The sequence below is a fragment of the Gastrolobium bilobum genome, unplaced genomic scaffold (genome assembly GCF_033153095.1).
Source record: "Gastrolobium bilobum isolate Gb01-03AN ecotype WA unplaced genomic scaffold, APGP_CSIRO_Gbil_v1 utg33541, whole genome shotgun sequence".
NCBI classification, from domain to species: Eukaryota; Viridiplantae; Streptophyta; class Magnoliopsida; order Fabales; family Fabaceae; genus Gastrolobium; species Gastrolobium bilobum.
In genome coordinates this window covers 55,176-78,950 of record NW_026899266.1, presented here as the reverse complement: position 1 = coordinate 78,950, position 23,775 = coordinate 55,176, and the positions used below count along the sequence as shown (strand labels likewise).

General features: G+C 33.5%; 1 protein-coding gene across 1 annotated transcript; it reads right to left on the bottom strand.

The window, feature by feature from the left end:
• Nucleotides 1-22,144: 22,144 nt before the first annotated feature.
• LOC133289014 (uncharacterized) lies at nt 22,145-23,068 on the bottom strand. The gene is made up of 2 exons (XM_061486863.1): nt 22,504-23,068; nt 22,145-22,415 (listed from the first exon to the last, which is right to left on the bottom strand). The coding sequence occupies exons 1-2, from the start codon at nt 22,663-22,665 to the stop codon at nt 22,311-22,313; spliced, it is 267 nt and encodes an 88-aa protein (XP_061342847.1). The 5' UTR covers nt 22,666-23,068; the 3' UTR covers nt 22,145-22,310.
• Between the last annotated feature and the right edge of the window lie 707 nt (nt 23,069-23,775).

Genomic DNA, 23,775 nt, shown 5'->3' with positions numbered 1-23,775 from the left:
AAGGAGGAATCACTAACCTCTCCTGTAGCCGTAGTAATACGCATAGGGGCCCTTAGCCACATATTCCGCCACGAACGAGTGCGTAGCTCCAGAATCAAATAAAACAGATAAATCAATATTAGAAATGAAAATTGTACCTTTTACCAACTTCGGCGCCTTCGCCGTCTGCTGTGCATTAGTAGTATAAACACGCCCAACTGTAGGTGCAGATGGCATAGTCTGCAGATTCGCAGCCTGCCCAGTATTGTTATGACATTTGTTGGCATAGTGCCCAACCTTTCCACATCTGAAACAAGTAACTTGGGTGACAGTAGAAGGCCCTTGATGAAACTTCTTACACTTATCACAACGAGGACTGTAATTTCTGTCACTAAACCCACTTCTCTGACCACCTCCTCTCTTGAACTGCCCCTAGGGCTGCCTTACGTGCAACCCCTACCTCTGTTGTTATTCTGATGAAAGCCACCCATGTTATTATTATTACCTGGAGGACCAGATGTCCTCGAAGAACCAACTTTCATTTTTTCATTCAAACCCCTCTGAAATTTGGCAGATAAAAACTCAGGAGTCGGCAGCACACCCCCATAATTTGCAAATTTTACCAGGTCATTGAACTTAGCCACATAGGCATCAACTGTCATGGTACCCTATACCAATTTCTCAAACTCTCCCTGTTTAGCCTCCCGAACATCTCGGGGAAAATATTCTTCATGAAACAGTCTCTCAAACAAGGCCCATGTAATCTCTTCCCCTTGAATAATGAAAGGCTGTTATGCAGTATACCACCACTCGTGTGCATCACCCTCGAGCATATAAGCAGAATATGACAACCTTTGCGGGTCCTGACACCCCATAACTTGAAATATTTTATCCATACCTCTCAACCATGTAGTCACTACCTTCGGGTCCCTTGACCCCTGAAATGATGGCGGTTTGTGTTTCCGGAAAGAAAGGAGTCTCTGCTCATCCGTACCAGCATATACCTGCCCAGTAACCCCAGAAGACTGAACAACAACAGAAAGATCCACAAAAGGCTCTGGGATATAAGTAGGATCAGTAGTGTGGTGACTAGCCTCGCCAGACTGACGACTAGCACCACTACCCTCCTGCTGAGGAGTAACAGATGGCGTACGGGTAGCAGTCTATGTAGCCGTGTGTGGAGGAGAATCATCCATCCTGTTCCGAGCCCTGTCTGCCCTCATTTCAGTCATAAAGGCATGCATCATGTCCTGATTATTTTTCATCAGGGTCTCGGTCATATTTCTATTTGCAGCAGTCTCTTCCTGCAGAGCATTAAGAACGACAGTAATAGGATCTGGTGCGACTAGATGACCTGCACCTCTAGCTCCATGGCGACCCCGTGCCCTGCTCATGATATCTGTACATGTAACACAAAGGAATGAGCTGATCAGAACCACACTGAGGAATCACATATACATTAATCATAAATAGTTCACAGATAGCTATGCAACACAAGATACAGTACTACTTTATCAGAGTTCCCTTACAAAACTGCTCTGATACCATAAAATGTAACAGCCTGTTACGTACCGGTATTGTTAACATTAATTATGATATTAAGCGCAGTTACAATCACAACAATTCATTTATAAAAATACGAATAAACTTTTTCCGATTATTACGCGAGCACTTAAAACAATAAAAAGCGTAATAATTAAAAGTTGTGACTATAACTATTAACTCTTGCGGAATATTGGTTTTATCTATTTTTACATCACAATATACTTATTATAAGTTACTAAGGGGTTCCCATAAACCCACTTAGCCCATTTCCAAACTTTACGTGTTTACCTATTCGAACATGGTTCACTCCTAAATTTTCTGCGAACACACTGCTCGCAAGCAAACCTTCTTCTCAGATTATATCTTTGTCTTACTTAATTCCCTTTTCAACAAGATATCACACGCTCGATTCGGAGCTCATTTGCTCCGGTTCTCGCCGTTTGAAGTTGGATAAGCAAAATAGCCAACCAACCCCAAAACAGCTCTAAACCTCTCTCACTCCACGAATTACTAAACTCAATCCACTCATTCAATTGCTCTCAAATTTTACACCATAAACTAGACACCTCAATCTTCGATTTGATATATCATACGCTTAATTTTACTGAGAAACGAAGCGGGAATTAATTTCCCAAAACTGGACCAGAACTGCCACAGATGCAGTGGGCACATGAGCAGTCTGCGTTCCTCCAATTTTTCCAGGTCGAAGACCAACCCATATTTTTCCCAAATTATGACACAAGTTAGAGGACATCGCAACCTTCAAAATGGCGTATGGCACGTCCTTATTGGACCTCTATGGAGGGAGATATGCTCTTCCGAAGTTCGCCTAAAATCTGCCAATTCTACAGAAAATTCGCCAGAGTTTCTTTTGTTTTTCCAATAATCCCAAATTTGTACAAGATCATTTAAGCCTCAAATGTACCTAGTAAAAACATGATAACACAGTAATAATCCAATGGGTGGCACACACAAGGACCAACAACGGCTTGGGCACTTACAACCCAATCCAGTTTATAGTTATTAGACATATAGCTCATATTAATCATTCTTAAGTAGTTGCAATCACTAACACCTTTTTCATGCATATTTTCATCATACATATAATCATAATCTAAAATAGGCCTAAGGCCCTACCATCATAAATAGACATGCATCAAATACGATTACAATATTGCTTTACAACTTACAACTCCAAATGAAACTTAATTACAATCTTCCAATATTACAACATAATACAAATGGTAAATAAACTACATGGCATGACCACTAGACTTAGGCAAAATGACATGAACAAGATGCTAATGAAGCTCCTACTAAATACAAATGAGATGTTCATGCCCTAAGTCTAGCCTAAGCCACATGGCCAACAAAATGCAAAAGGATAAAACTCCACTGAATCACTCTGCGGGCCTCTTGCCCGCTGCTCCCGCTCCACTACTACCTCCTGAAATAAATGCCCCGAGACGGGGTGAGATATACGAATATATCTCAGTAACCCAGAGGTTCTGGAGAAAACTCCTCCCAATGGTTCACTTCGACGCATATGAATAGAATACAACAACCAATTTTTAAAAACGGGATATAGCAAGGGTTTTAGAGAAATGGGGAATATAAAGATACAAACTACGACGATACGGGATGGTAGCCCCAATACCACGTACGCCCTGGGAATATATAAGACTATGGGTATCATCCAAGGTGCGTTCAAAAAAAACCACAACCATGATGCCCCAACCATCCAAAACGCCAAAGACATTCCTAGTGTGCTCCTACCCGGATCACACACCATGACCCACGATCAACTGGAACTCCCTCTCGGAGACCTATCCAGTGGAAGTCCGAAATTGCCTGAAGGCTAAGAAAACTGTCTACTGGCCAGAGACTCGGTACATAAGTACCCATTGTAATAATGCATGCTCATGTGTTCTACACTACTCATATACACTTCCTACCGTTGCCATCAACTGGCAACGTGGAACAGAAAAGGGGAACAAGCCCCAGTACCAAGAGGTTACCTTAAATATTGTTTTCACAAGCTCCCCAGCAGCTTGTCCCTCAACTTGGTACACAGCAGAATGCCTACACAGAGGACATTCCCAATCACTCATAGTTCAAACAATACACGCTAATTTACAATTATACATGCATTGAACCAATTACTTACCTCAATCCACTTGGTCCAGGGCCAAGGGCAACTCCCAGATTCAAGGGTCGGGATTCAAGTCAACGTACGACAACCTATACAATCACGTACATCCATCAGTACGCGTCAAATAGCATCAAAACGCAAAAATCACGAAATCACCTCACCCACACTTGGTAGGTTCGACCATCCTAGGCTTATTTCTAATTTTATTTTTCTAAATTTTCTTTCTCATTTTATTACGCCTCAATATGTTGCCAAGAGGCCAGTTCAAGTGTCGTTTCGCCATTTTCGCATCGAATTACATCAGAACGCGAAAATCGCAAAATTCCTCCCCACCCCCTTGGTGGTTCGGCCTTTGTAGTGTTAATTTAGGATTTATTTTTCTAAATTTTCTTTCCCATTTTATTACGCTTCCTTAGGTTTCTTAGAGGCTAGTTCAATCGTCGTTTTTCCGTTTTACGACATTTACGCATCGTTTTGCGAAATATTTCACTCTAGGTTCTTTATGCCAACTAAGCCACTTATTATTTTTGCATTGATTCTTTCACTTGCCAACCACCACACAACCCATCTAATTACCTTTTTAACACATAATTAATCACTCAAACAATTTCCATCAACATTAATTCCCTAATTTCCCTTTAAAGGCCAAATTGCAAGCTAGGGCAATTCTAGGATTTCCATTCACTTTTAATCACTCCACACTTCACACAACCACATTATATCATCATATAATCATACCACAATTCATCAAACAATTCCTCAACACAAAATTCCAAAGTCCCAAAGTCATGACCTCAAATCCACTAAGTTAAAAATCATCACATTTCACTTAAAATTTTCATTGCATTTCTAGCATTAATATATCATTCTAAGGCATTATCATCTAATAGACATTTTCCATTTGAGCTCTCTACCACAACACATCATAAAATCCCTCTTTAGGGTTCATAAATACAAATCAAAAATCAACCATTGAAATGTTGAAATAACTAACCCCAAATGCAAGGTAAATGACTCCTCCTAGGTATACTCCACCATTGGAGCATTTGAAAACACCATGGTCACTCTTTTTCTCAAGAAAACCACAGCCTAAAATGGGGAGGATCTCAAAATCCACTCACTTTCAAGGTTAAACAAGGCCACCAATGGCTTTAGAAGGTAATTTCCTATGGAATTCAAGTCAAAGTTTGTTGATTTTGGTTGAGTTTTGTGTGAGTTGTGATCAAAGAAAGATTTGCACAAAGATGAAGGGGGAGGGGGCTGTTGCGCGGCTGAAGGGAGAGAGAAGGGAGTGGGAAGATGATGAATAGTGATAGGATGAGGTGGACTTAAGTGATTTTAAGTGGGGTAGGTCCCACGCCACCTCACGCGATTCAAAACGCGTCAGACCTTTCACTAAACGTCCGTAAATTCAAAGCCTATTTAGAAAATCTAATTTTTAACATTAACTATTCCCCTTTAATTAGGCTTAATCAGATGAATTCAGAGTCCTCCATTCGTTCGGAGAAAACACTGTTTTAAGCTATTGCGCGCACCGTTGGCACGCTTTCCCAAAATGACTTACTTTCATCAAATTTTATCAACAATCATATTTCCTAACTCAATAGACCATTTGTAACTCATATTTGAAACCTAGAGTGGCACGTTTTACGGTGCAATCGTAACGCGATATTTTTACCCGCGAAAAACACTATTCACTGATTTTTCTGAAACTTGCCTATCCACTCAATTTTTCGTTCTGAATCCATTTCCAGGGTTATTTTTACCATCTGAGACCTTCTATTCAATTTTTATCTTCCTAGGGTTGCGTGTTGGCTAATTATCGTTTTGCCCTTTCTTTGTGTTTTGTCCTAATCTTTAGGATTTTCAATGAATCTTCACTTAATTACACACTTAATGGCTTAAACACTTAATTTAAAATTGTGAGGTGTTATACTCCATAATTAGTTAATTTATGTAAGTCATAAAAAAATAGTTGTAATCCCTTAATTGTTATGCATTATAATATTTTAATTAATTATTTATGCACTTTAACTTTTCAAATTATCGCTATCATGATTTAATTATTCTTTTTAATAGATCTATGGAGCATGATGAGACAACTCGTCTTGGGTCTCCACGCAGCGTGATTGACCCTGGGGCGGAAGACCGTACTCTCCTGACTTTACAGGAGAAACATATATCCACACATGTGTGGAACACCTGTGAGTACCCGAATGTCCAGAATCATGTGATTAATGTGCGACATGCTGCGACGCATAATCACCTTGACATTCCCGAGGAGATTCAGCCATGGCTGATGCAGGCTGGGTTCTACCATATTGCGCGCTTGCGCAACCATGATGTTAGTAATTTTTTATTGTATCACTACAAAAAAAACCTTGGAATATGGCATTGTTCTAATAATATTTTCATTGCTGATTGAGCACATATTTTGTTGATTTTAGATAGACCATGCACTTGTGTCTGCTCTTGTTGAGCGATGGCGCCCAGAGACACGGACATTTCATATGACTATGGGCGAGGTCACCATTACCCTGGAGGATGTGCATCATCTACTACGATTGCCCACAGTAGCTATATTAAATTATTCCTACCCTCACTCATCCTACAAAAGTAGAAAAAAACTCAGATTCAACAACAACACAAAAAGTAGTAAAGCTTACATAAAAGGAAATTTTTTGCACTTGGTGGTTCACACCTGAAATAGAAGTATTTATAGTGCATAATTCGCTATGTGGCGTAGCAAATTACTGCTCATAATTCGCTATGCCCCCTAGCGAATTACAAGGGAGATGACACTTGGCTCTGATGTGTCAGATACGTTGGTAATTCACTATGAGTCACAGCAAGTATAGTCCCATAATTCGCTACATGGTACATCGAATTACCTGGGATTTTGACACGTGGCCTGACTTTGACTGGACATGAACTGACCCATCTGACACATAATTCACTACACAGGGTAGCGAATTATGTGTCCAACAGGACTGTCACGTGTCCATCATGTTGACTGTGCAGTTTGACCATTTCTCCACGTATTTTGCTACACTGTGTAGCAAATTACGTGGTCATTGGGGAGGTGACACATCAGCAGGCATAATTCGCTACACTGTGTAGCGAATTAGCCCGCGTGGCATTCTGGGAATTTTTACTGTACGCGTGGCATTCTGGTAAATAATATGATGAACAGTGGCAAAATGGTCACTATTCCCATTTTGGTCTCCTTGCTTGCAGTCCTTTTTGAATTTCCCCATCTATCAGTAAATACCACCTTGTAGGTGGTTTTATTCAACAATATTTTTTACACACACAAAGCAAATACTAGGCAAATAATTTTCCTAGTAAATTTTTTTAAAACATGGTACCAAACATAGACATATAAAAATATCACTTCCATTTACCTAGGTATTTTAGACAAAAACTTGTACCAAACACACCCTTATAATTGCGTCTAGATTACTATCTATTTATATTTACTATAGTTGCCTCTAAATCTACTTTCTGAAGTGTGTGTATTTATGACATATATATTAGATGAAGCGTTGACAAATATTTGAGTTATTATGTTTAATATAGCAAACACTTAGTCACATAATGATGACTTTGTTAGACAATAAATATAAAGGGGAAAAATATGTTGGCGGGCGGGGTGGGTTGGTCCTCCGGGCCGAGCCAATTTTGTCGCTTTTACTGTTAACATTTTATATCTGCATGTAATAGATTTTTATATGTAAAAAAAATAAGTTATGCCTGATTTATATTTTAAAGTCACATTTAATTTTTTAAATATTAAAATATAATTATAAGTGTAATTTTACTTTAGTTTTAGGTATTTGTATTCAATTTTTTGGTTTTACTTTCCAAAGAATTAGCTGATATTACTCCACAATTCGATATCATGACTAATTCTTTTGATTGTAATTTGTAAGCATAATAAAAACACCAGTTACAAAAAAGAAAAGGAAAAACTCCTTCCATTTGTTTTGGACAAAAATTAAAATAAACATTATATATTTTAATTTTCAAAAAAATCAATAGTTCAATACTATAATTTATTCACTAATATTATTTTGTTATACTTAATTAAAATATTAAAGAAGTTAAAAATAATAAGTTATGCGTGGTTTATATTTTAGAGCCGCATATAGTTTTAATTTTTTTTAAATATAATTATATTTTTAAAACAAAATAAATATTTTTATCTTTTTTTTTCATTTATTTTAACCAATTTATTTAGACGTTCATAAATAATATTATAAATTATTAAATGTACCTCTATATATATATATATATATATATATATATATATATATAAAATGTAACGTAACATTTAATCAGTAGTACATCTGAAATTTATTTCCTTTATACCTAGGTTAATTAAATTTTAATTTTAGCATCTTAAATTTTTTATTATAAATTAACTATTTTGTATGTGTAATCATTTATTTGCTTTATACTCTTTTCTCACCTATCAAGTTCAGAATTAAAATTTAAAAAAGTTTAAAGTTTAAATATTAAATATTTTTCCACTCAATAGACATAATAATAAACATTATTAATAAGCTTTACAATTTCGTATGCAGAAAGTAGTGGGAAACTTTAACATAGTCTGTAAAATATTTAATGGCAAACATCGTTTTACGATGCTAAAGATAGATGTCACTGGTGACTGAATGGTCATTTATTTTAATTTAGTTATCAATAATAATAAATAATTATTTTTTGCAAAGATTTGTGACTTTTTTAACAATTTAAATTATTTATGTTTCTTCAAATTGAATATTACTTGTTTTTTCAAATGATTAGAAGTTATTTTTTAAACTTTTTAGAAAATATTAAAGCTAATATTTTAGTTTTTATGAAAAATTATGTAATTATTATAATCTTCTAAACATATTTATTAATTAAAAAACATATTTTTTAAAGCCGACTACTCAATGGGTTGGAAATATGTTATCATAAATAGCGTTAAAACATTATTTCGGTAAAAATTATTTTTAAAGCTTCTAACAAAATAATATCTGGTTTGTTTTTGCAGCAGCAAAATTAATTAATTCTAATAAGAATAATAATTAAGTCCAATAGACATAATAATAAATATTATTAATATGCTTAACAATTTCCTATACAGAAAGTAGTGAGAAACATTGAATTCTGAACCCTTTTCCCACATAACAAGTTCAAAATTCAAATTTAAAAAGTTTGAATTTTAAATATTAAATATTTTCCACTCAATAGATATAATAATAAATATTATAGGCTTAACAAAATCTCATGCAGAAAATAGTGAAAAATATTAAAATAGTTTGTAAAATATTTAATGAGAAATATCTTTTTACTATGCAGAAGTTGGATGATCATTGGTCACTGAATGATCATTCATATTAATTAAGTAATTCATAATAATAATAATAATAATAATAATAATAATAAATTATTTTTTGCAAAAATTTGTGGCCTTTTTCAACACTCTAAATTATTTATATTTCTTAAAATTAAATATTGCTCCTTTTTTCAAACAATTGAAAGTTAAAAAATTAGAAGTTATTTTTTAAGCTTTTTAGAAAATATTAAAGATGTTTTTTTTAGGTTTTAATTTTTTAAGAAATTATTTAATTATTATAAGCTTCTAAACATTGATTATGAGTATTAAAGTGGCTTTAAAAAAAACACGTTTTTAAAGCTCACTACTCACTGAGTTGGAAACATGTAATCATAAATAGCATTAAAACATTATTTTGGTAAAATGCAAGGAAGCCTGTTTGTACCCATCACAGAAGTGCTATTCTTGTCACTTTATATATTACATATTGAATTCTAACAATATTAAATTAAAAAAAAACAATATTTTATAATGAAACTAATAATACTCTCCATATATTTTCATTTGACTGTTCTTTTGTGTGCATATTGCATATTGAATTAACGGTGGCAATTCCAATAGGAGGATTGGTAACTGCAGCACTTATAAATATTGAATGTTTTTTAAAAGATTTACATTGTGTCGTTTCATTTTTACACACGGTAAAGCACTCATTCCTAATAGGTATAATGATTATTGGTATTTTCATTAATGGTTATAAGAATCCTAATAGACATCATACTATTAAAAGACTTTTCGTAATTTACTGAATTTTCGTATTAAACTTAATTTATGTACATTTTAATTGCAGTTGCCACCAATAGAAAAGTCATTATTAAAACCTTAATGAAAGTTGCTAGAACAGAAGCACTGATGGGGTAAAGCTTTTATTACGAAGCAATCTGTTTATTACGAAAAGAAAAATTAATTATTCTAATATAACTTTTATTATCAAAAGTCTTTGTAACGGATAACATTCCTGGAGTGCTCCTCAACGGATAACATCTTCATGGTCCCAGGCCAACTGAAACTCCCTCACGGAGACCTATCCAGTGGAAGTCCGTAACGCCATAAGACAATCTATCTACTGACCAGAGATACGGTACATCCTATGTACCCAATATATATACATATGCATGGTGGAGCACACACGGAGATTAACCTCATTACCAAGAGATTACCTTCTTGAAGCTCCCAAACTAAGTTGCTTCAATGAAAGTTATACAGTAACTTCGTCCAACCAGAAATGCCTACACAACACGTCATTCTCATATACATTAGTACCATAAAGACTGCTCACTTGGTCATTCAAGCATTCATGCAATTATGACACAAGTACTTACCCAAATCCTTTTGGTCAAGGACCAAAGGCATTCCAAAATGTTTCAAGAGTCAGTCCTCTACGATTATGTCCAAGAGAGGCAACCTACAATGATCATACACACATGATCGACAATCACTTGTCCAATAAGTCACAAGCAATATCATAATACAACAACCTCTACTCCACTCCCTAAGCTTCGGCCATCAAGGCCCAAATGCCTATGTTTTGTTGTTAATTTTATTCAATCATTCTTATAGTTCCTTAGCCACTTACAACACCATACCAACTCAGAATTACATTAAATCATCACTTAGTATAATTTTCCCTCATTTAGACCTATAAGGTCGTGGCATCACATACAAGGGACTAAGGAATTTTCATTCCATTTTCAAGATTCTAAGCACCTAAATAAGTCCATATTAATTGGTTTAAAACACTCACCACATCACTTTACCAAGTTAAAATAGGACTTTGCATTATTTCCCTCAAAATTCCTTACATGGCCGAATTCTCATCTACCAATGGCCAAAGAATTTTTCTCTCAATTCGTAAACAATAAACTCTCATATAACCTTACTATCAATGGTTCAAACCACCAACAACTCATTTACACAATTTTCCAACAACTTATTTTTCCAAGAACTATGTTCATCCATCCAAATTTTGTCCAAGTTAAAATTTCCAAAAGCCTTAAAATTTTATTGCATTTTCCTACACAAGACATCATTCCAAGAAATAATCATCAAAGCCACATAGTCATCCAATGCCTCTAACTACCTCAACCCACATACACATCATCCAAGAATATACCCATTTTTCAATCCATATGAAAACTCAATAAAAGAGTGGGATTACTTACCACCAACAACCCAATAATGAAAAGGAAGAAGCTCTTTAAGCTCCCATGAGCTCCAATCCACCAAAATCCCCAAAAACTTCAATATTTTTGCAATTAAAAAGGGGTGGTATCTCTCTCTACACTGAATCAAACTCAAAAATAAGGACAAAATTGGATTCCTTGCGAAATTTTAAGTGAGTTAGGCTTTGGAACCACTCAATTTGGTGGCCTAGAACTCAAGTTACAATTATTTGAAGTTTTCAAATACCCTAACAATGGTGACCCACAAATTTGCAGCTGTAAAGAAAAGGGATGAGTTTCAAATTTTGATTTCCACGTGTGCTTAAATGGTCATTTAAGTAGGGGTAAGTCTCACAAGTGCCACTTCACTTAAACTCACTTAATCTCACCATTAATCTTCAATTAATTCACAACCTATTTATAAAATCCAAAATTTAACATTCACCAAAGTCCTTTAATTATACTTGGTCAGATAAATACGGAGTTTTTCGGTCATTTGGTGAAATTACAGTTTTAAGCTAATATATTCACCGTTGGCACGTTTCCCCAAAAACTCTAATTTTCATCAATTTTCACCAATAATCATAATTCGTAGTCTTATGTACCTTTTCCAACTTATTTTCAAACCTATAGCTAAAATTTCACTCAACACATTTTTCGATGCAACTGTACCGCTGTATTTTTACCCGATAAAAACACTATTCATCAAATTTCCAGAAACTTGTCTAACCACTCAATTTTTCATTTTGAATCCATTTCCAGGGTTATTTTTTCCATTTGAGACCTTCTACTAACATTTTACTATTTAGGGCTACGTGTTTATCAAATTATCTTTTTACCAGTTTGACGTATTTTGACCCAGAACTTAAGATTTTCACTAATCCTACCCTTTAATCCTTATTTTAACTATAATTATATGTTTAAATCTACGAAGTGTTATAATATCGTTATATTATAATTTCAAGAGGAGTGAGTCAAAGGATAAAGGTCAGTTGAGATTGTAATCAAACAGTGTTGGAGATAAGTAAATAGAATATACATAAAAAGGAAAACTTACACATAATATCTTATTCCATAATATTTAGTATTTTGATGTATATTGTACAGGGAGAATGAGAAAGAAAAAAATACTAAAATACATGAGAGCGAACGAACAACTAACAAAAACATCAAATAAAACAATGGTTCTACTTCAAAACTTTACAGACGAACAAAAGAATTTTGCCTTCATATCACCCCGAGTGAAAAGTAAATAAATAAATAAAAGAAAAGAAATTCCCAATTATTTTTTCATGTTCTTTCAGCCATTAAAGCAAATTGCAAAGCCTTCATAGAAATAAAAGGGTAGTCAGCTGATTCTTTCTCAATGATGTCAAAATCAACAAAATCAAATCCATTGTCAGATAGATAAACATCAACAGTCGATTTAACATCCATTCTCAAGTTGAAAGAGAGACGATAATCATGTTTGGTTGGCCTGAAATTATCACTATTTAATCTAACTCCAAATTATCACGCGTTCATTAATATTAAGATTAAGAGATTAAAAAGTAAAAAAATGAAAAACATTACTTGTTCATCTAATAGAACCATCTCAACATTGTCGTCAAAATCTTTAAGATAAAAATTAGGAACCTTCCAAGTCCTAACCACCCTAACCTAAATCCTCCACTCCTCCTTGGTAGGATTAAGATCTTTTTTAAAATCATATTTTCAGAACATATCGAATGAAAAGACAAAGAAAATATGCAGAAAGAACTAATTTGCAAAAACAACAAAATGAAAATATGGAACACATGTGTGCCATGTATGAACCTAATTATACACGTAATTAAAGGTTTTCTTAAAGGTTTTTTTTTTAATATAATAATACACTTTCCAATTCCAATAATAAACTTAACAATTCCAATGTAGAAAGTAATGAGATATTAAATGATGTGTCTGCCACAAAAAAATGTTCAACTCTTTTCCCATTCCCACCTATATCAAGTTTAAAATTCAAATTTTAAAAAAGTAGTGGGATATTAATATAGATGTCTGCCAACAATTAATGTTGAACTTATTTCCCACCTAATAAAGTTTAAATTTCAAATTGTGAAAATTTACTAAAGGAGGAAAGATTTTAAATGGTTTCTAATGCAAACACAAACTTAAAAGTGAAGGAGAGAGCTACGAGTCAGCAAACTTGCCAAAGAATGGCATTCCCTATTAATATATAGATGTAGCTGATACTCTAGGGTGATGGGCATGCAAGTTTGGGAAATGCATTCAATTATCATATTACTATAAAAACATATCGCAACTAATCATTAACATTATCCAAAAATATGGAGCGAAACAATGAGAGCACTTCTTATATAATGTAAAATATGTATTTCATCTATAGTTTTTTTGCTCATCTATGAAAATGCCTTTGTATTCATCTTTCCCATTATACTAAAAGCTTTCATATTAGTCACTAACTTAAGCAAAATAGATAATAACTCATAAGAAAAACACATCTAGATTTTGTTAATACTAATTATCAACAAGAAAATAGCTATTTATGACACATTTTAGAAGACAATTTCGTAGTTCAACATACCCAACCATGTGGTGAATTAGAAATGACTATTGAAGAAAGATTATCCATGTGGTTTTTCAAAAATTCTTTAGTGAAGATCATAGCCAAAAATTTATATATGATGAGAAACAAAGGCATGAAAAAAATTTAAACGTTAATAACATTATTTCTCAGAATTTTTGACTTTGCATCTTGCATGTCGTATTCATAATCAACAAGTGGGTATACACTATTTCTTGGAATTTTTCACTTTGCATCTTACATATCAACATCGACTTTACATAATCTTGTTTGTCTTCTATACACAGGTTGACGTGGATTCAGAGGAGTATCTTGACATTATGTCATATTTAATTTTAGGGTAAATGCTTTTTTCATATGGTTGGTGCTTGTAACAATTTTAATGGAAATGAGTGATTTTGTACTATGATGGTATGAAAATTATAATCTTGGGCAACAACCAATGATTAGAAAAAGGGGCTTAAGGAAGAAATTCTAGATAGTTTGTGTAACACCCCAGTTAACAACCGGCTAGTTAACATGCATATGATACAAAAATGCTGCATAATTAAATGCTTAAGCGGAAGACTTAACCTATAAAAGTATCACTGTTATTCTCGTAACTAAGTGATTTAAATTTTTCTTTTAAATTATCTTTACGTATTGCCATGCATATTTCGTTTTCCAAATTATTGTTATTATAATTACTGTTATTATCTGTACAATCTCATACTTGCACAAAACTCCCAATTATTTTTCGATAACCGTCTTTGACAGTCAAAAATACTATCCGGATATGATATCTTGTACCATTCTGAACAGTGTCTTACGGACAGCATAATGGCTGTAAATTTGACTTAACCAAGGATTAATTCTCATAATTATCTTGTACCTGAAATACAGAAAAGTCCAGACCATCTATAAATACCTCAAACTAACCAACATAGTGGACTAACAATGGCTCCATGCCAACAACATCGTCATCTATATATAAATACCGCATAACATCATAACCTAAGGCTACACATGCCTCTCAAAATAATAACAATTATTCAAATGCTCGATTACTATTCATGCCTTAAAACACACAGATACAATAATCTAGAACTACTATGTCTCTACTCGAGCTGATTGTTTAGCCACCCTGCACAGGCCTCTTGTCCTGAGAGGGCTCTTCTGCTGCTATTGGAACACCTGAAATATATCCCTGTAACACGGGGTGATAAATAAATCACATAAACTCAGGATTTATGGAGTAGTCTCCACCAATTAGTTCACTTCATGCATGTAAGGTCAGATACATATAGCATAGCATACATTATATAAGCCTATTAATTTATCATGTTATCTCAGATATCCAATCACATGTCATCACTTATATGAATTCAACTACACTAAGTATCTAACAGAATCCAATAGATAAACACACAGATATTGCAACCATGGTTCTTTTAGACCCTGGTGGAACAACATAGAGGAAAATCCTCCTAAACCAAGAACTTACTTTTTGAAGCTCCTATAGCATGCTTACTTGAGACACAAGCATCTATGTCAAATCCTCAGAGCTTTGATCAGAAATCACTATATCCTAATTCACACCTGTTATCCAAATATTTATCATATTTGACTATCACACATCCAATTGTATCACAAAACTTTTATCTTGTCAACTCCGCATTTCATTCTTGACAAGTCATGCCCATACCACAAATTAGATCTAAACACTCATTCTTTAACATTTAGTCACCCATTGTTAAACCTATAAGAATTAACTCTATCAATTAGAGACTTAACCCTTCAAACTCACTTGTACGGCTGGCAAAATGGGCTGAGCCCGCCGGGCTGGCCCGCCCCGCCTGCCAAATGGGGTGGGCTGGGTTGAGTTTTTCAACCCACCAGCCCGCCAAACCCGCCAGCCCATATGGGTCAGCCCGCCAAGTCCTTTTTTTTTTTTTTTTTTAGTTACCCAATTGTTATGTAGCTCCGTATCTTAGATTTCTCTGCATGCAAGTGGCTTTTTTGAATTGTTGTGGACTGCTCATACAACACTTTGTTACTTGTTTTGTTACTCTATTTTATCCTGATATGATTTTATTTTTTTATTATTATTTTTGGAATGAAAGATGCATATTTATATGCAGATTATTAAACACTGATCTTCTTGGTTTCATAAGCACATTAGGATTTTATGCAGATTTTTGTATGTTTTTCTGCAGATTTTTTTATGTGATTTTATGCAGAATTTAAGTTTTTGTATTTTTTTTTATATTTTTTTTATTTTAGGCGGGCTGGCCCGTAGCCCGCCAGCCCACTCATAAAACGGGCCGGGTTACTCCTTTCAACCCATTTTGTCAAAACGGGCCGGGGCGGGCCAACCCATTTTGGGCGGGCTAGTGGCGGGCCGGGGCGGGCCGGGGCGGGCTGGCCCATATTGCCAGCCCTACTCACTTGAACCCATTTCATTTAGGTTTCTAGGATTTAATTATTAATTAACTATAATTCCAACCATATTAAAACCAACATGTCAAAAACCTAACATACCAATTCACACATATTTTCATGCTTTTACAACACCAATCAGCATTCCATTTAACCATCCATCATGACAGGTGGTTTGAAATTCAAAGGCTTAATGGTTAAGTTTTCATTACTTTTTCACTTTTTAACTTAGATATTTTTATCCAACTTTAACCAAGCTTCAAAGACAAGACTCCCACTCTTCCCATCAGATTTTTGTGCGTGAAAATAAGGCCAAAAGAGATACAAACCGAATTGTTCTTGCAAGGATAGGATAACACACCATTTTTTACTTTTTTCATGTATAAAGTAACTTAATTCTCATTGGTTATCACTGTACACATCATACACTTGAACTTTTGACCAACCAATCACACAATAACATAATTACACCTCACAAATAGCAAACAAAGCAATACATTAATGTTTGACCAAAGATTAAGCCTATATGTAAAGTTAAAGCTTACTTTTTAACCTAGTTGACTTTTTAATTAATCAATCTTTGACCTAATTATTTAAATTATTATACACATCATTTAATTAAATTAGACACATATATAACCCTTAGAATTCATCAGAGAATTTAACTAGACTATCAGAACTCAGTTCAGACCTAGTTTGCAAAATTACCAAAATAAACTCGTTAACACAATTTCTGTATTTTTGTCTCTAAACACAACTTATGTTCATTGTATATTCTAATTGACTTGTTAGACATGAATTTTATCCCCACATCCATTATCATGATAGTTTCATGATTCAAATGTTAGAATTCTCTTAACAGTTGTAAAATTCACACACTGCCTCTGTTAACTCTGAATTTCACTTAGTTTGAGAATTAGGGTTGTTATAATTTGATGAACCAAGACGATTAAACTTGTGTTAATCAACTTTGCATGGATATTAGGTAACTTCGTTTATTTTGTGTTCTCCTTCAAAATAATGGTAGATTAAAAGAGGATGGACTAGTAAGTGTTGAATAACAAGTGAAAATGTTCTTACATATATTGGCACATCATTCTAAGAATCATGTTATTAGATTTGTGTTTAGACTGTCTAGAGAAGTAGCTAGTAGATACTTTAATTTAGTGTTGAATGTTGTCTTACAACTGCAAGAAACACTTCTTAGAGCACCAGATCATGTCCCAAAAGATTACTTAGATGAAAGATGGAAATTGTTTAAGGTATGGTGATGTTGTGTGCTTTTACATCTATTCTATTTTTATTAGTTGTGTTTTATATTTTTGATACTTTTTGGATATGTTTATAGAATTGTCTTGGGGCATTAGACGAAACGCATATTGGAGTTAATGTGTCATTAGTTGATAAACCCTGATATTGTAATAAAAAATAAGATACATATAAGAATGTGCTAAGCATAAGTTCCATGGATATGAAGTATATATATATATATATATATGTATTATCTGGATGGGAATGATCAACATCAGATTCAAGGGTATGGCAATATGTCATTTCTAGGAGGAATGATTTAATAGTTCCAACAAATTAAAAATGATTATATGGTACAAATATTATAATATTAATTAATGAGAATAGGGTATCTGAATCAACTATTATTTTTTATTATAGGATACTATTATTTTGTGGATGTTGGGTATATAAATTGTGAGGGATTTCTTGCTTCATACAGAGGTCATCGGTACAATTGTAGTGAATGGAGACGTGAGTATACACCAACATATAAGGAAGAACTCTTCAAAATGAGCTTTCTATGGCAATAAATGTGATAGAGAGAACTTTTGGATTGTTAAAAATGCATTGGGCAATACCTAGAAGTCGATCTTTTTATGCAATCGAAATCCAAAACCATGTAATAATTACTGGTTTCCTTCTTCACAATTTTATTAGAAGAAAAATGTCTATCAACCCAATGGAAGTACAATTAGATGCAGAATTGGAAACACAAATACTCAACGAAGAAGTTGCATGTGGTGATGGTGTTCAGTGGCGGACCCAAGAAATTATATTTATGTCTGCACACTTAGTGACAGGGGATGCCCCAGACTTTTTTTAAAGAAAGTTTTAAATGCATTAAAAAATAAAAGAATATAAACAAGAAAAGAAAAGAAAACCTCAATTTAACATCAAAAAATAATAATCAAGAGTCAACTAAGCTATCACAATTTCAGGCAATAATTATTTGTTAAAATTTTTATTCTTATAGCAAAGCAAAATGATCTTGCCTCATTTTCTATTATTATTTTGATATAAAATATAATTATATATCACAAGTAAGGGGCAATGAGGATCAAACTCATGATCCAATAATCACGGAGACTCTAATAATATGAAAAACAATCATATGAGCTAAAATTTAAAAATATTAACTGAATGCCATTTTAATAATTTTATAATATAATTTTAATAATATCTGTAAACAATGGTATCACTCCTAAACTACGGGTATATATAAATTAGTAATATTATGGTCTTGTTGGCAAAACCACGTGTTGCCCAAAAGCCTATGTAGCAATAATTAAAATCCAAACTCGACCACCTTCAGGTGCTATATGGTAGGCAGATTTTTTTTTGAAATCCTGGGAAAGTGGGGTGGGAAAAATTATTTTTTCACATTTGGTAGGAGGAAGAATGAAAATATTTCCTGAATTTTTTTTTCCTATCATTTGATTTTATACTACCATTTTCCATTTGCAAATACCATGGAAGACATAGTATTTTTTCCTAGGTGGTGGGAAAGTGAAAACATATTTTTCTGACCAAAATACCCTGAGCCACAGAAACATATCGTTGTTTGTGTGAAAAAATCGATTTGTAACATAGCATCAACTCCTAAGTAGTAGTAGTAGTTTCCACCATTGCCAAGTTCTTCTTTTTCAAGACCCAGGTGCAGTAGTAGACTAAGCCACTAGCGCAACATGAGCTAATATTTGCTTGTATTGGAGCAACATGCGTTAGCCCCAGGCACTAAAACAATGATAGGAAAAAACAACATGCGCCTTTTCATCGTCCTCTGTGTAAAAAGAGCTTTATTTTGATGGGCCGGGTACATATGGTCCGCTACCAGAATTAGTAAAGAATAGGGAGTGGGAGGGAATTTTTTAAAAAGTGAGGGATTGGGAGGGAAACAAAATTTTCCAAAAATAAGAGAGGATCACCTAAAAAAACATGGTCTGGGCTCACTTTATAAAATTCCGTGTAAAAAAGTAGGTATTTGTACTATTGCTTTCTATTGTATTCAACAAAAGTACTGTATTCAACCGTGCTTTCTAATCGTGTTTCAAAAAAAAGTATTTTCGTAAATTCTCCTCATATTTTAGGTAATATTTTATCATCAATCAAACATATGCTCAGGAACCTTTAGCCAATATTCATGGTAATATTTTGACCTACAAAACTGCTTTTTAGTAACATTTACGAAAAAAAAAATTCCCACCATATTCCCAGTAATTGTGATTCTTGGATAAAAAAAAAATTCTCTTATACCAAACGTCCACTTAGTGTCAATTATATGAAGACAAAAGTGAGTTAATAAAGACAAGAGATATGGCTCCACCGTAAGTGACAAAAAAAACCTCTGGCTATCCATATATCCCAAACCACTTGTAATAGCCATCGTATATATGGTTTTCCCCTTCTATATAAGCATCAACTCATTACTTAGCCTGCAGTTCTTCGCAAAAAAAATTTCTCAAAAAATTTGTGTTTGCACTTGCAATAGTGTAGGTCCGCCGATGATGGTGAATATACCAATATAATTGAGGCCAGTGATCTATGATATGCTTGGAGGTAACATTTAGCAACATAAATGTCAAATGAATAGCTAGCTAATACACATATAAATTGATTTTAGTGTTCTTCATTTGTAATTTTACTCTCTTTTTTTGTTTATGTATTTCTTATAAAGATTTGAAACATCTATATTTGTATTTGTTGCATTATAATTTGCAGAGATATAATTTTTTAAAATAAAAAATAATATAAGTTATTTTATGCATTTTTAATATATTTTATTTTAAATAATGAATTTCAAAATTTGCTAAATAATTTAAAATAGGACTTTATTTATAAATTAAAAAAAATTAAATTCAAATTAGAATTATATGAAAATCTATTATATAGGGTATTTTTGTCAATTTATATAGGATATTTTTAGCGAAATCTAATTCCCTCTACTCTTATCTATCCTTATCATATCTTGTAGGGAGTGGATTCTCTCATGTGCTAATTAACATGACCATGTCATGTGGGGCAATCATAACCAAGATGGAGAATATTTAACGGAGAATATTACTTTTATGTGATATAAGAGAATTTTTCTCTCATGCACTCACTACTTAGAGGAGAGAGACTAGAAGAGAAAAAAAAATAAAAATAAACAGTGGACCTCCCACCCTTGATTTGTGAGTGCATGAGAGAAAAATTCGCTCATGTCACATGAGAGTAATATTTCCCATGTTTAATCCACCACTTTCATTCAACAAGCAGAATTATCAATCATCTTTCTTTTCTCTCGATTTTCTCTCACGTGAGACCTTGTGTGGGTGTGTTATGTACTTCAAAGTTCAAACTCAAGGCACCTTTATTTTTAATATTGGGTCACATAATCTACACCAATGCGTAAATAAATGTGTGATTTTAAAACTTTTGAGAGCATAAGTGGATCTCTATGTAAGTAAGTGCGTGGCCTTGAATTCTTCAAACATCAACATTACTTGAGGTATAAAACTTGTGAAGAGTAAAATAAAATTCTCCATTTATATTTAATTTTGAATTTTTCTCTCTCTAAATATCTTGCATATCACCCAAACGTGGGGTGATTTGTAGTCGATGCAATGCTGTTGTGTGTGCAATATCATCTTGATATAATGATGTATTGATATTAGCAAGGATTCCCCACCATTGAATTGTTCAATAGTGTCCATTGTGTTTATGAAAAATAGTCATTTAATTTTTCTTGCAATATAGAAAAAAATTATTAAACGGGGAATAAAATTTGATAAGTTTCACACTTTTTCATGGGGTCTGAATGTTTCCAAGTTCTTCAGCTTCCACAACTACATAGTTTGTTGTTATAGGGGAAAACTTAAAGCTAACAATGATTGACATTTGTTCTTGAAAATGCATTGACAGAAAAAAAAAGGACAACAAAACTGAAAATAAAACAAATGCAAATAACTTTTTTCTTCTCAAATATAAGATTTTCAGTTTCCTTGTGCTTTGTGGCATATGTTATTTTAAAAAAATCCATTGACTCTTTCATCCTTAAACAGGTACTATCCAATGAAGGAATAAGAATTCTGTAAGATCAAACACTTCAACTTTCTCACAGACAGCACTGAATTTGAAGAGAGAGGCTCCTATAATATTGAAGTTCTAAAATCTGCGTTCATGACACTATTGTTGTTTCATACATTAGGATCATCATCACTCCTTTATAATTGAAAGGTCATAAGTTCAAAAATAGGAAATAACCTCTTTTTATAAATATACAAGTATAAGAATACATATAACGGTTGTCCCTCACCCCTATCTAGCTAGTCAAAATTTAACATGAATGTTTTGGTGATTTTTTCTTTTTTTTGAGTGAGATATTGCTAACATTGTGATTGTCATTTGTTGGGTTTATGGGAAAATCAGTAGTAGTATGGAACGTGTGAGCATGTCAATTAAGCTAAATCTGACCAAATATAAAGACCCTATTCATGTTATTGTACATATATTAATTTTGATATCGCCACAGATTATGCACAATTGAGAAAGATTATTTGCAGGTATTAGCATTGAAGGTGAAAAAGAAAAAGAAAATCTTAAAATAGAGATGAAGCATAAGGCTTTGGAAAACAAAATATGCAGAATAATTAGAATTGTAGAACGAGTTCTTTAGCCCTGTTTATCTATCAAATATTCCTGAACTCACAAACATGGGAAAAAAGAAAAGTTGGAATACAAGAAGTTACACGTTTCCACAACACAATCATTGGGGATGAAAACAAAGGCTCAAGATTGAAGAAAAGGGAGTCACTAAGAGTTCTTCAATTCAACATCATTATTGGTGGGCCTCAAATTCCTCCATAGATACCTCCCGCTAGCCATGTCAACAAAAACCCAGAATCCATTTTGAATCATCTGAAAACCCAATTAACAATCTTGTCAAAAAAACACAAAAACAAAAACAAAGATAAAAAGAAAAAGAAAACCATGTTTTTGAGGGTACCTTTTTGAAATCAAAATCTTCCTTCTTGGAGGAAGAAGTGTCTTCCATGGTTGAGTCATCGGAAGCCAAGTCGTTCTCCGGCGAGGAACGCACCGTCCTCCACGCAAAATAGCCTGCCAGCACGGCGGAGAAGAACACCAAGATGAACCTTAAAGGGCACATCTCTCACAAAAACACAAACCCAAGAAAGAAAAAAAACAGAAAAATGGGAAAATTCAAGGTATGATTTTTCAGAAATGGAAGTTGGAAAGAGAGAAAATTGATGACACCCCACGGAAGAACAAGTGTACGAGAATGATGGGTTGGGTTTAATTTTTTTTTTCCTTGAGAAGAAGATAAAGAAAAATGGGTAAAGCGAGAGGATCTCTAAAGAGATACCAGAACCAGCACGTTGAGTTGTTCCTTGTTTGTTTTGTCTGAAAAAGAAAATTCTCAACAACCACTTTGCGACTTTGGGGTTTATTTTGCTTGTAAATGAAAGTTGTTTACATTGTCAAATGGTTGCTTCACCAGTTGTATGCGTTGCAATTTGCATATTAGGTCAACTTTTTTGGCTTGGCCTTTGATGAAATGGTGACTAAAATTAAAAACAGAATTATGTATTGCGCAGTTGCAGAGCTATAAGCCTATACTTTGGGTAGATTTTATTTATATTAGTTATGTTAATTAAATGAAGAGTAAATATCCTTTTTGGTCCTAGCAAATTTTATAAAGCCCATTTTAGTTCCTAGCAAATAAAAAGATCTATCGTGGTCCCTAAAAAATTCAAAATGGATCTATTTAGTTAAAATTGTGATCCCTCATAAATTCAAAAAAGATCCATATTAGTCTCTAAAAAGACTAAAATGGGTCTATTTTGAATTTTTTAGGGACCACGATGGACCTTTTTATTTGCTAGGGACTAAAACGGGCATTGTGAAATTTGCTGATGACCAAAAAGGATATTTACTCTTAAATCAACTAATATAAAGTCAAAAAGTGAATCCATTTAGTTGAAATCGTGGTCCCTTATAAATTCAAAAAAGCTCCACATTAGTTTCTCAAAAAGACTAAAATTGATCCACTTTAAATTTCACAGAAATCAGCCGATTAATTTTTGTTGTAAAGGACTAAAGTGAGGAAAGTATTTTTTTGTTAGCTACCCAAAAATATATTTACTCAGAAAAATTAATTGCATCGTGATTTAAGTGTGCCCCACCAGTTCGGGTTTATCTTCTAGATGCACGCACACCTCCAAAGTTGACTAAATTTGTAGTCCTCAACTGCTCTCTT

Bases quoted from the DNA above. Each gene is read 5' to 3' on its own strand.
- LOC133289014 (XM_061486863.1), bottom strand. From the start codon at position 22,665: ATGTGCCCTTTAAGGTTCATCTTGGTGTTCTTCTCCGCCGTGCTGGCA. The intron at 22,416-22,503 runs GTACCCTCAAAA...TTGGGTTTTCAG, and splicing joins AAGATTTTGATTTCAAAAAG to ATGATTCAAAATGGATTCTG.